Source organism: Diadema antillarum, unplaced genomic scaffold, assembly GCF_040938485.1.
Source record: "Diadema antillarum isolate AM-2024a unplaced genomic scaffold, OU_Dant_1.0 seq00001393_RagTag, whole genome shotgun sequence".
NCBI classification, from domain to species: domain Eukaryota; kingdom Metazoa; phylum Echinodermata; class Echinoidea; order Diadematoida; family Diadematidae; genus Diadema; species Diadema antillarum.
In genome coordinates this window covers 32,954-48,156 of record NW_027272148.1, presented here as the reverse complement: position 1 = coordinate 48,156, position 15,203 = coordinate 32,954, and the positions used below count along the sequence as shown (strand labels likewise).

General features: G+C 37.4%; 1 protein-coding gene across 1 annotated transcript in view; it reads right to left on the bottom strand.

Moving 5' to 3' along the window:
• LOC139708979 (uncharacterized) overlaps nt 1-15,203 on the bottom strand; it is a gene marked incomplete at its 5' end in the record, with an annotated part of 104,951 nt that overhangs the window by 67,535 nt on the left and 22,213 nt on the right. The window contains 2 exons of the mRNA XM_071620947.1: nt 7,431-7,536; nt 8,373-8,499. Of these exons, the coding sequence (XP_071477048.1) occupies nt 7,431-7,536; nt 8,373-8,499 (233 nt within the window). The remainder of the gene's footprint in view (nt 1-7,430; nt 7,537-8,372; nt 8,500-15,203) is intronic.

Below are 15,203 nucleotides of genomic sequence, written 5' to 3'. Positions count from 1 at the left end.
CACAGGTATACAAATGCCATGCAGCCTACAGTACAGTACATATGTACCAGTTTTGCTACCCAGCTCATGTAGGCCTACATATGATGTGAATCAAATTTAATCAACGTAAGTGGTTAGAAAAACAGCCATTAGGAGATACACAACCCATCTATTGTGAATATTACTAGCGTACTTGTCATGAAGTACAAACATCAAATGGACCAAACCGTGAAATAAAAATCTTGAGGTAAATTGCATGACATACATCTGACGTTGTACATGCAGGCCTACACACTCAGTAGTATCTTGTACATTGAACGTTTAGATTTAAATTAGCAATTCTTCCTCACAGGAAAGCAAAATCATGCTAAATGTGAATATATCACTTCCTCCTCCACAAAATGGATTCATAGTGGATATACAACTAATTCATATGAATTCCTCAAATAAAAAAGAAATGATGACCACCCTCTAATTCAGCTAGAATACTGTATACGGCGAATATTTTGCGAAGTTTTTATTTTTGCAAATTTCGCGAGTCAGGTGTTATTCTCGAAATTAAAGACATGCGAAAATATTGACTCTGATCAAGCTATGAATGTGACGAATGCGTATTCTCCATTCTGTGCAGACTCCATGATCGCGAATTTAACCACTCGCAAAATCGTCGAGAAGTTCCAATTCACGGAAAATTTAGACTCGCTAAATACATGGCATATACAGTATGTTCAGCTGAGTTGTCTGCATCTATTGCACAATCAACCCACATCCTGCGAGATTCTGAAATACTATGGGGCCTACTTTGTACAAGCCCTGTCAAAGTTTTCATCACATGCATTAAAACAAACACAACATCATGAACATGTGGACACTTATACAAACATACATGAACAATTACAAGCACAACACACACAAACACACAAAATAAGCTGGTAAATGCAATTGATGGGCATCGTTCTCTTCACTCACTCATACATGTAAAGGTACAAGTATCTTTCATTTTCGTTGCAGGACAAGCTTACCACTCCATATTCAAAATGGCTTAAAATACTTGGAAAACAGCAAAAGTTCAATAAAATTAGGCAAAAAAAAAACCCACAAAAGTCCTCTCCTCTTGTGATTAGTAAGTTTCAAGCCCTTTCATCCAACAGTTAATTGAGTCAGTTACAGATCTGGATTTTAGATTCTGGCTATGGTATTACAATAATACTATCCTTTCCTCCTCTTATAACATACTTTGTCATTGCTTGCCAACTCAAACAAAACTTAACCTCTTCTCGTTGCTTAGCTTTAATTCATTACTTTGAGTTTAAAATACAAACTTAAACTGGAATTCTTTTTCTTTGGAAATATTACAAACTTTTGAACAGAAAAGTTGTCAGTGGTGATGACGGAATGTGGAATCAAATCCCCTATTTATAAACCTCTGGACCTTTCCCCAGTTTTTATAGCCTGCGACTTTTGACCCCTGAGTGAGCATAGAACAAGCCAGTCCTTTCTGGATGCCAAGCCAACGATAACAGCTGGACAGGGAAGTCGGACGATCCCCTTGGACCGGCTAACAGGAAACAAAATCGGCTTTTGTTGGCTGTAAAATATCCCTGGTCAAATTCCCTGGGAGAAATCGCAGCCTGTCCAAGTTTCTTATGTACACTATAGTTGTGTTCACACAACTCGGCTTTTGTTGGCTGTAAAATATCCCTGGTCAAACTCCCTGGGAGATATCGCAGCCTGTCCAATTTTTTAAAGTATACTATAGTTGTGTTCACACAACGTTCTTAAACTGAAAGATTAGCTCGGAGTTTCAATTTTTGATGATAAGCTCAAAGTTTTATGGCCCAGTATGGACTCACTCAAAAGTTAGTTATCTTAAGATTTAGTAGTCGAAGATTAGAACCATAAGACATCTTTTATAGGGTTTATGCTCTATCCACGAGGCATGGGGGGGGGGGGGGGGTAGGGGATACTCCACTCCTTGTTTCGCATCATGTGGACACAATAATCAAAGAACTCGAAAGTTGGCATGACCTCTCCGTGAACCATATTCCCCCTCTGCTTCCAGGTCAACTTCCAGTACATGTACACTAATAACTGTATCATTGCACATTATCACCAGGGAGGTGACCCACCTCCCTGTTATCACTAGCACTGCGTGTAGGCCCCCTACACTGTATGTATTTCTTCCGGTTCTGCGGTTCAATCAGAGAGGTGTATTGGAGCCCACCCTGGATTAAACATCGAGTGGGACTCTCGCTTGAAAATTCAGTCTTTAAGATTAGGCATTGTGTGGACGCCCATCATAGTTTAAAACTACAAGCTAATCATCGTTTAAAACTTTGCACCGTGTGAAAGTAACTACCGATGCACTGTTACATGTGCACGAGTCCGTACAACATTTTACACACAGTTGTTAAGACTGTGAAATCCCCAAACATCTTTCTGGAATGTCTTGTTGTGGAATGTGGGAGTGAATCTTCATCACGTCATGAAGAGGAATTTTCTCGCATCATGTTGAGTACCATTTAGGCCTAATCGAACAATGACAGAATCCTCTTTTGAGCTCAGCTGAGTAAGCTGCTTGAAGTTTCTGTCAAGCCATCAAACAGCTATAATGCTATGGTGCTGCAATGCCTTTTAGTGCATGAAACATACAAACTGTAGAACAAGATCATTACTACTGAGCAGGATTCGAACCTACGTAGGTTCGAATCCTGCTCGAGTATATGTACGCCCATGATTTTTTATCATGGCTACTACTAAAACACTAATCAATTCAGTGCTTACTTACGTCGATGTAGGGCAATTTGTCAATCAGTTTCAATGAAAACATCTCGACGGAAGAATTTCATGAATTTGAAGATCATTACAATTGAGTAATATTACCTTTTGATTCTTTAAATGGTTACCTAGACATGTACTCGCGTGTTTAGTTATATTTGTGTGCTAGCAAGTACCAAACTACTTGTTTTATCATCAGTGGTTTAGAGTGCACAGAGCCATATAAATCTTACCACTGATGATGGTATGTGAACCTTACATGCTTATCACCATCATTATCAATATCATCAGCACCACTATCATTATTGTCATAATTACCTTTACCTATACTAGATACTAATAATACACACAATGCAATATTCACAGGAATAGAATTTCATATGGTTCACTATATACATAAGCAGCACAGCTTGAAATCTGCACACTCACCCCTGTAGATCAGCAGGTATCAGCCTTGCTTGAATGCCATTGATGGAGGTCATTTCATACGGCGTATATTAATTTCATAAAGTATCTACCGTTAATTTCTGAGCATAGAGCTGAGGGAGTAGTGCCAAGGGTAAATAAAATCCTTGGAAATCTGCTATGATGTCATTTCTGAGAACTACGTAAATTTCCAAATCCACTTTGAGCAAAGAAAAAAAAAGGTAAGATGGGGGAAATCCTCTTGTGGAGGGTGAAAAGTTTGCTTGGATCATCTCCCATCTCACCCACCCCCTACCCACTCCTTAATCCCTATCTACTCCTTATCCAATATGCTATTCCTTACCCCCGATGCTACTCCTTACCTCCATCCCCTTCTTACCCATACAACTTGCTCATGAAATCATGAGCCCGATAAAACCCTCTTTCATACAGGACAGGGCAGGTTAACACTGCAGTACATCAACTTTATTCTCTTGGCCCGAGATATAAAGAATGCACTTTTTGTGGGTAGAATATCAATGAAATCACTCATAAATTCTCATGTGAGATAAAGGATAGACACAACAAAACATGAACTTCTTTTCCCCAAATAAACATATAGGCCCTAGGCCTACGTATACCTATCAAAGATTGTTATGCTAGTAGGACCCTACTACTCCAGTGTTTTGCTTCATTGGTTGTACTTTAACCCGTTGAGGATGAGTCCTGAGTATACTCGGGCAGGTGTCCATGGGAAATGTGTGTTGTAGCAAAATCAAACCGTCTTCAACGGGTTAATAACCACAGATGCACAGAGAGATATAAATCACATTCATACATCTCTTCATCTAAGGAATTTTCAGAGGTTTGCCTTTTTCTTTCTGCATTTCCTAATATTGCAAAAACAAACAAATAAATGAAGAGATCTTGGAAGAAGACTAGCAAGTACACTCACATCTATGTTTAGAAATTGAAAAAAAAAAAATGATAACGCCTTGAAGCAGACTACTGGCTTCTCTTCATATCAACACAGGGTGATAAAAGTCGAGGCTTAGAACATAAAAGTTAATGTCTTCCATCCCCTGGCAGTCCTGAGAGAAACCTTGATGGAAAAATCACCCTATGGGGACAGAAAGGGGTTCAAGGATCAAGCATCAGTTCAAAATTTGGGACATGTCAAGTCCATCTGTATACCTCAGAGAAATTCCTTATGGGCATGGGTAGACCAGCATTACTAGGGTCTACTGCATCAGATACTGAATATTTTCTCAACTTACCACACACCCTGAATTGGGTCAACTTCTATTCTGACTTCAAAGCTGACATTATAGTATTTTCTTCATATCTCTACATCACACAAAATTTTGAAAAAGCATACCAATCAATGTGCATTTCCTGTTCAGCTTGCAGACATGTTAATCAATGAAAATATCTTGCAAGTCTTGTAGAAAGATCACAGTCTAGAGAATTAAGATTACATTGTATATCTCTGCATTGTTTTTATTATATTTGAATGATTCAATTTTTAAGATATTTTTTGTGTTTTGTCAATACAACTTTCTCATGATTCGTGGACATATTGTTGTAGTTTTGGTATAAAATCTAATATTTCCAGCAATATTTGCAAATGATCACATTTGTAATAGCTCCATTGAGTACATAATTTATACCATAAAATATCCCACATTTACAGAAGCAGTCTGTAATAGAGACTAGTCAATACTCAAACATTTTATTACTCTCAATGTCATTGAAAAAAAGTGTGCAGTATCATATGACAAGGTTACACAGTACATATACCACTAAACTTCCTTGTCATACAGTGTACTTTGCATACTCATACCACTATTATATTCAGAAGTTAAAAGAAAAAAAAATACTAGTGGCATATTGAAACAAAACTGGCCTGTCAAAAGTGTAGGCCCTATTAAATAAGTCAAAGTTTTCCAATGTAAGGAATATCATTTAAACTACACACTGAGCATGCACTGCTGTAAAAATTTACATCAAATTTAGGGAGAAGACAAGGTGATTTAGTGAGATAAAGAAATGCCAGAATCAGACAATTTTTAACATTTCTTCTTTTTTTTTTTGAGATACAAAGTCATACAAATTGAACAGCTAGCCAACCAGGAAGAGTACATGTAGCCATTCTTCTGCATTATATATGTAATGCCTAGCCTACATTTCTCCATGCTTTCGGCAACTGGCTACAAAAGTATGTACCTATATGCTTGTGTTACATGTATCTTTGAATTAGTTTCACATACGAGAACTAAAACTGCACAGGAATAAAAACATACCCCAGTCTTATCACTTGCAGCTTTTGAAGAAGTTGCACACCTCTTAAAGACAAGACACTGAGTGACTTTTGACAAAAATTTGAATATTTTTCTATAGCAAAAACTAAGCCTAAGCACCATCTTTATACTAAGTGGCAAATTTATGAATCTTCCTTTAAGATTTAGTGAACTCATGACAAAAATGTGTCATAGAAAGTCACAGTTTCCATCACTGTCTAATTACTGAGGTACATTTCATCAACATGAAAAAAAAAAGAGTTTAATTCATTTAAACAGGCCCTTCATTCAAAGACACCCTGGTATAAGAGCAAGATTGGTACTAAATGCATCCAGGCAGCTTAAACAGTAGGCCCTAGCATGTTCAGAGTTATGGATTTAAAGCAAAAGGCTTGCGCTTTTCTCTGCGGGCACACGCCATCGATAGAAAGTGGGATTGTGCGGATGAATAACAAGTGAAATGTCTTGAAGATGACAGAGCTCAAGTTTAATAGCTCTGGCTGAGCTGCCATTTATCAACATTTCACCAACATGATTCAATCCGAGGAGGCAAGAGACCTTGTACATCAGTCGCCGACCTTTCTGCAATCACATATTCTGGCGAGCATCGTGCACGCTCATGTTCCATGACACACAAAGTCAAAATAGGTTTCACTTTTAAAGAGGGTTATAGATAGCAAAGCTGAAACCAGGCTGTCATTCACAAGATACACTTTTCATATCAAGACAGTACATGTAGGTGGATTTTGATAAAGTCCAATAATACTCATCTTTCAAATTGCATGAGCAAATCAAGTTGGAGATGAAGTTGATAAAAGACAGGTTTCCCTGATTCTTCAAATTGAACAAGCAATTCAAGCAATACATGAAATTGATACAGATCCAAACTTCTGATCTTTCAAACGATATCAGCCAATAAATTACGCCAGTGAGAAAATGACATGATACGGAGATGCAGAGCTGCAAGAATGAACAAAAATACTATGTCAATAAAGTAAAAAGTTTAGGCTTTGAACAAAATCAGCCATTTCTTGTTGAAGTCAAGGTACATGTAGTTAGGAAGGGAAAAAAAAATCATAAGAATGCAATCCATGTATGAAGTGTTGGTATGTTGCCATTTAATATGTAGGCCTATCGCTAACTTATAATATTTCACTGGGGACTTCTTGCTGTTTTTGCTGTGGGTTTGAAATGACTTTGTCATTCCAGTTGAACAAGTTGTTCCAAAGTAATCCAAAGTAAGTAAAGTTGGATTGCTAGTTTGCTTTGTGTGTTTAGTTGTTATTGATGGTGTTGTGGTTTGAGAGGTTTAGGGGATTTTTTTTTGTATTAGTTTTTTTTTCCCCAGATTGTCTGTCTGTCTGTCTATCTGTGTGTCTATCTGTGTGTCTATCTGTCTGTGCTTGCATTCTGTCTCAATTAGGCACAGTCTGAATGAAGACTAGTCTAACATACAGGTAATGTCCAGGTGCAGCTGGTCTATGTCTCCCAAGCTATTACTCTTCCTCTGCTATATACTTAAAGAGCCTTGAGGAGAGGCCATGGTGCTCAACAATTGATGGCAAGCACTGACATCACCATGTTAAAAAAAAAAAAAAAAAGAAGAAGGGTGGAGGAGTGGATTTTGAGTATAATTTGTATGACATCACGTTTGGACTTATGAAGATTGAACCACACTACCTCGTGTCAAGGTCACTTGGAAAATTACTGTTAAAGTCAAAATAATAACAACAAGTACACAAGAAACAATCGCGCCATGAAAACTTTTAGGAATTGGAGCTGACAGCCTTTTTCGCATCATGAAACTTATGCGAACTGGCAACTGGCATTCAATGCTTTGTGTAGACGAAAACTTTCTCGTGCATCTTTAAACTTTCACGAATCTTGGTTCCTGGCGAAATGCGTGAAGTTTTCACATGCACACAAAAATTTCTGGTTTTACATAATCATGAGAGAAGACTTTAATACCTTCTGGTAATGTGACAAGGTGATTTCTTCTGATGTTTAATTCCTTCAGTGCCTCCATATCTCCTATCTCCATTGGCAAGTTATCCAATTCATTGCAACTGGCATCCTGTGGGTTAAATGAAGAAGGATGCGGCATAGATTAAAAACCTGGCTCAAAGATGAGGGCTCTCTCTATCTCTCTCTCTCTGTCTCTCTTTCTCTCTCGGCAAGGCAACTTGAACGGACTCGTTACGATGATGAAGTCACTGTGTAATTTAGCCACCTGGATTAAAGTCACCCCGCCACCCCCTGGGCTTGACATCATCATATCGATGCATTCCTAGAAGATTCATTCGGCCTTACCACATTCCAGCACAACTAATCACAGTTTGCCTCGAAAGTTATCTTACACCTATATGGTGGAGTTCTTAGCGTACACAAATATTTGACATAATTTAGGCATCACTTTCCATGGTTCTCCAAAGTACAGAGTACATGAACATTTACAACAAACCATCCTCTTTGCGATACTTCTTTTAAAACCATCTGCAGGACCAGGTCCTGAAGGTTAGGCACAAGCAAAACTAGAAAATACTTCATAAATACACTGAAACTTTTAAAAAATGAATAATTCACATCAGTGAGAAGTTTTACTGCTAACAGGTTAATGAAAACAGAATATACTTTTTGAGACAATAAGAAAATGAGACAAAATTTCATTCAATATTCAAAACTATATTAAAGAAAGGACATCACTTCATGTCATGAGAGCAGATATAGGGTTAGAAAAATAGGGTTTAAAAAATAGGGTTAAAAAATAACATCAAAACCAACATCAACAATGCTCAGTTTAAGCTTGAAAATGTAGGCTGGGACTTTAAATGACCTAGCGTGGACTTACAGTTTGTTTACAGATATTGCACTACATTGTACATATAATCCATCAGTCTAGAGCATACTCACCAATAACATTAACGTTCTAAGTTTCCCAATTTCCGGAGGTAATGATACAAGTTTGTTGTTACTGAGAATGAGGACTTCGAGGAACAGGTCACATATTTGCATAGGTAAGACACTTAGCTGGTTTCGACTGTGAAAAGAGAACACATGGAAAAGAGGAAAGAAAAACATGAATGAATAAATTATCAAAAAATAAATCAAATCATTTAATTTCACTTACTTTCTTTATACATTTATCACACACAAGGCACAGCCAAGGAGAGACCGAAGTTACATGCATACATTACTGAACTACTCTTATACCAAATTCCCCAAAGCATATCCCAAACTGTCATGCTCCCCAAGATAATCTAGCAAAGTACTGAAAAACCCTATAAAAATGAAATGATACAAAGATATCATGAGAGGAGATCAGGCATTTGCAACTGCAGCACCAAAATGGTTGAATATCAAACTTATACCTCTCCAATTAAGAAAGTCAATATCATCTGACTCCTCACAGATTAAAACTGATTGAATTTTTTTAAAACATTTTATCATGCACATATGGAAGTTACATAGCACTGCAGGGAATATTTGCATCTGCAGGGTTGCCAACTTAAAAAAAACATACTGATGCATGGTAAAGCTAATATTGTGAATGCATACAATCAATCATCTCCTTGTCATAAAAAAAAACACACACACACAAATGGGCTAACTGCACACAGGTGTAGTTACATTGTAGTATGTTATATTAAAGTACAGAAAAAAAAATGTTTTCAAAATGTATTTTCTTGCATGCGACGAAGGAAAAACTCACAAAATGTCATAAAAACATACCATGGCACTCGCTGGCAATTCTGGTATCCAGGTACTCAACTCTTAACATTTTGTGTGCTATTGTTTTTTAGCTGATATTGTTGTTGTATGGGTACTGCAGGGAATCAGGGAATAGGTAGACCTGCAAGAAAGCTTGGTTGCTACGGTGATGGAGTGCATCCATCTTCCCCATGGATGCCTGAACGGGTGCCACCATCACTTACACTTCACATGCATAGCAGCATCATATTTGGATTTGTATCTGGTGAAATCCGTTTCAAACCAGACCACAAAAATAGACTCCCACAGGCAAGAGATAATACTGAAAAAAAAAAAAAATAGAGCCTGCCTGTGCAGCACATCACATGATAGAAATTTTCAGAAAACTGAACATTTCAAAGCTTGGCTCGTTCACATGATCGCCATAAATTGTGATTTATCGACACAGAATGTATCGCATAAAGTGCACATCGTACAAGTCACCTTTACATTTTTAAACAAACACAGACAAGAATCATGGGCAAATGGTTGAAATGTGACTGGAAACTGCCACGATGCAATTCCCTATATGTCACTAGGAATCACACTGGAAATCAGACACACAATGTTTCTGCTACATATGGAGTCACTCTTGCCTGTATAATGTACCACAAATAGAAAAAAACAACAACTGAAAGCAAAGAGCAGAAAGTATTAACCTAACTTTGAGTCAATCGATGTAATTTCAAACTGAAAAAAAAAACATTTTTTTTTTTTTTAAGAGAATGCTGTGCAATACCAGCAGAGAAATACCAGCATTTTACTTTTTTTTTTAATGGAAAGAAGACAAACAAAATTTTATGAGCAGTAAAGATGAATGCAGCAGAATGCTGGCTTTTCTGATCTACACTGTATGAAGAGAAAATCAGTAGGTCACCTGACACTAGATTTGATGAATACTGTATCAGAATTCCAAGCACAATTTAGATTGATATGACTACAGAAAATGACTGCTGGAAATAAAGTAGTAAATGCATAAATGTGATAATTGAGTTTGATTAGAGATAAACCCCATAAAAAGGCTTAAAATACATTTGAGCAGAAAAATTACAAGGAAATTTATGGCAGAATGCTGTACATGCATGTTTCAGCTTCAGACATGAAAACAAACAAGAAGAAACAAATTGTCTTAAACAATTATGGCATTTGAAAATTCACTTTTAGTAAAAGACAAGAGTAACTTGCTGAAGGCTAACTGGCAAACCTCATCTTACTGGATGTCAGTATCAAATCACTTTTTTACATCAAAAGGGACTGTTAAGCAGTGCTTTCAGTTTGAGAAATCTCATTTGCATGGTCTTCATGCTACCATATTCTCTGATATTGTGTAAATATGAAGCAGTGATTACATGTTTAAAATTACCACAAAAATAATGGAATGCTTCGATAAAGTGAAAAGTCTGTGAATGATGAGATTTAATACCATATTCAATATTTCCTACAGACAGCTGTTCTCAAAACACACACACACACACATTACAGTAATTGTATTTGCTTGGTGATAAGATTGTATCATTTGTTCAGAGATCTTTTGATAGTGACAGCATAATCTTACAAAGCTCTTGCATGCTGGATTATTTTTTTTTTGTTTCTTTTTATGCCAGTATAAAACATTGTCATACAAGGTCAGTTAGCCATGTTTGACACATTCTGAAACTGAGTCACAATTACACTGTATATCATAACAGTGTCTTTTTCATACAGTCAAGCTGCACCAACCCAACAATGACAGTACATGTCACTCACTACACACCAGATACCAGCAGCTTCTACACTCAATCATGAGGGGTGCAGATGCCTTGTGCTGTAGCAGGCTGCACATGTTTGGGGTCATTTAAGGTCACTTCCTCACTACGCTGACCAGTCAAGAAGTGACCGATAAATGTATGACCAATGTGGAGGCTTTGACCACCAGAAATAGGCCCTTTGCCGGCCATCATAAAACATGGCTCGTTGGTATATAACATGGCTTATTGGTATATAACATGGCTCATTGGAAACTGGGGCTGCTCTCATAGTGTCAATTCATAACAAAAGTCCTGTTTTTTTCATATAGGCCTAATCTCTGTGACACTGACATGGACATAGATTTGCATTCACTCAACTTGGACAAACAAATCTCAGTCTCTCAAGAATTATTAGTGTTTTCACTCAAAGTAGACTTTGATTTTGAATTCTGCAAATGATTCACAGACTCAGCAATACATGAAGGCCGATTTTCCAAATATTCAAACATCAAGAAACCTTGCATCTGATTACAAGATCAGTAACCCAGTGATCATTCATTCACCCATTCATTCATTCATTCATTCATTCATTCATTCATTCAAATGAAATTTTACTAAAATAGCAATTTTTTATACAAGTTCAAGGAGAGTTGAATGCCGAGGCAATTTTGCATGGAAATCTGTCGACTGTTGGCACACATTGTATGTGGTGGACACCTACATGTACAGTGTACATGTATGCTGTCGACTGTTAGCACACAATGTACAAGTATGTGGGAGACAAATAATATTCTATTTTGGTGACCATCAACACAGCCAGGAGACAGTCTCTGATTCCACAAACTAGCGCAGAACCATGAGATCCACTCACAAGATCATGTGATCCTATTCACAGACACACACTCACAAATATCGCCACAGATATCTTGTGCTTGCAGCATTGATTTGATTGAACATTTTCCGTTGCACTGCACATATAAACTAGAAATGTCGCTATGGCAACTGATGCCTCCGCCATAATGCATGATTCTCCCAATAGGCGTATAGTACAATGTCTTCACAATGTGTGATCCATGACAGTTTCACATAACTGGCAAAATATTGAAATGACAGGTCTGTCAGAATGTCTTGAACTGGGTTTGCTATAATTTTCTTAGAGTGCAGGTACACATATTTGGGGAATTGAGAATTTTTACTTGAATTCTGACGGACCTTTTTATAAGTTTATGCATGGAGTAATTTCCAAGGTATGAAGAAAGAGTGTAATGATGGTACAAAATAGATTTTTTTTTTTTTTTTTTTTTGGGGGGGGGCATTGAAACCTGGCCTTTGACCCTTAACCTCTGACCTTTGACCTTCTGGCTGGAAATTTCCCGGAGAATCTCCATTAGGTAATGCATGTATTAAGTTTTGAAACTAATAATGCAAGCATTGCATATACTAGTATATGAGGGAAATAGTAAAATTTTGAGGAGTTGACCTTGACCTTTGACCCCTGACTATTGATCCATGACCCCTAAATTCCCTAGATAATCCCTGCCAGTCAGTACATGCGTATGTACCAAGTTCCACAAAGATACATCGAACCACTTGCGAGAAAAGTGATATTGCAACATTTTCACCTCACCTTTGACCTTTTGACCTTATGACATGAAACTCTCTCTGGAGAATCTTTACGCAGTAGTACATGTCCACACCAAGTTTCAATAAAATACCTTTTGGGCATTGCATAGATATGGGGGAAATTGCAACATTTGTAGCATTTGACCTTGACCTTTTGACCTTTGACCTCTTGCCAATGTCACTAAAATCTACTCAACTAATTGTCCCATCATACATCATCCTTGGACCAAGTTTGGTGTAAGCTGCTTCATCCAGTTTTGAGTTATCACGTAAACAGATAAATTTTAGGATTTGACCTTGATCTTTGACCTTTGACCTCCGTCCGGTTTCACTGAAAAACTAATCAAGTAATTGTCCCATCATACATCATCCTCCAACAAAGTTTGGTGAAATTTGCTCAATCCAGTCTTGAGTTATCGCGTAAACGGATACAATTTCATGATTTGACCTTGACCTTTGACCTTTGACCTTTAGCCAATTTCACCCAAAATCTAATCAAATAATTGCCCCATCATACTTTATACTTGGACCAAGTTTGGTAAAATTCCAGTAAATATTACCCAAGTTATCGCGTAAACGAAAGCGGACGGACGTACGTACGGACGGACGGACAACCCGAAAACATAATGCCTCCGGCACCACTTCGTGGCGGAGGCATAAAAAGGGTACTATACTGGCAATCTATCAAATTTCTTTCCAATTTTAGGTTGAATGCACAGCTTCGTCTCGCACAGCCTGGACTGACATACAATTGACCCCCTTTAAAAGGTAAAAAAACATATTTACATCCCATAAGCATTTAACCATCAACATTCCACCCATATTTGTCCTTTTGTTCTAGCATTCCAAAGAGTTGGGCCCATATGAGGGAAAGGGAGTCCCTTGCCCCAAAGTCCTGGGCGGGCGCCCAGAATGTCATCTGGAGAACACATCACTTGGAAGGAACAGGGAAGGTTCCAAATCAAAGCACCCTAATCCGGGTCAGGTTACTCTTTGGGGGGGGGGGGAGATAGTGGTGGGGTGAGGGATGAGCATTTATGACAAATAAATCACGAAGCCATTTTTCTAATTCTATCTGTAGACGTGTATATTAAAAGCTGGCGTTAAGGATGAAGTACTTGAAGGATAATCGGCCCAGTGTAAACGAAGTTCAAATTTTGCAGGTGGATGGGTTTATAAAGAGGGTTGCTGATGGATCCATAGAACGCAAACATTCGCTGCATGCCTTATTCATCTCTTTGTTCGACTGTCTCGCCTCTGTGTAACCTCTGCTTGTGCGTTCATAGGTAAAAATCCTACCCTTACCACTCACCAGCCATTAACCACAGTTTATTGTCAATATAAAAATTGATCACCTTGAATCCCTTCAGGTGCAATGTACAATTGTGCAAGTCCAGGGCTCGACAACAGTGGTGGCTCAGTGGTCCGGGGCCACTAAGAATTTATGTCTGGCCACCAAATTTCCACAAAAGGTTAATATTTTGGTGGCCTGATCAGACTACTACGATTCAAAATGTTAAGTTATGTTTTCTTTTATTTGGGGCCAATCCGTCTGTTTTTTCAGGCCACTAAAATTTCATATTCGAAGATTTTAGGGCCCCGAAAGGGCCACCAAAGAAAAAATCTAAGTTTGAGCCCTGAAGTCCAAATTCTTACTGACTTTCATCAGTTCTTCATATTCACAGAAACCATATCACTGAGCACTTTGGTTTATTACATATATTTTTTAAAATTCTTCTCCAGCCAACTGATCAATCTGTTTACATACCCTCTCTTTCCCCCCTCTCCCACTTATGTACCTATAATATAGATACGATATGATTGAGATATATTTCAGTTTTCTCTATCAGCTTTATGTCTCACACCTAATCTTTATTATCACATACAAATGTAGCCATCTATCTCGTCAATATGCATTGCCAAGACCATAGTGTGGATTGCTATTTCTCGATCTCTCTTTCAATCTATTCATATAACAGGAAAATTCCCATTAAAGGTATTGTTTACCAATGGGAGCAGTGATTTTTTTTTTTAAAGTTTGAGTTTTAATCATGTTTGATGCATATGTGTAGATCACATGTATCACAAAACATCCTACCATATAAACATTTTACAATGAAGTCTAAAACACAAGGGATATCACTATCTTTCTCAATAAACCCAACTGTAGTTGGTTTATTCTTGAAGCAATTTTATCATTACTTTTATTCACATTGTGTAAATCTACAATACATAACATTGATTATAATGATTCAAATCTTTATAATTGGTTATTTCTATTACATATATATATATATACAATATTGTACAGTACATAATATGTATTTCATGATATATCATATACAATGTTTAATATCTCTATTAACTCATATTTTGTAACTATTTTGAAGCACTAAAGCTGGCTTTTTGTTCCATCCGCAAATGACAAATAATACCTTTACAGACAATTGTATACATTGCATTATGTACACTAGCATACGGACAGGAGAGATGGCACATTATGTCTTCTTACCCATACAAATATTCTGCATAATGCACGGTCCCTTGTCTCTCTCCCTCTCTCTCTTTCTCTCTATCTTTCTCTCTTTACCCTCTTTCTTTGCTGCATTTGTCACGGTGCATTGTGTGCAAGCTCCCTTCTGAT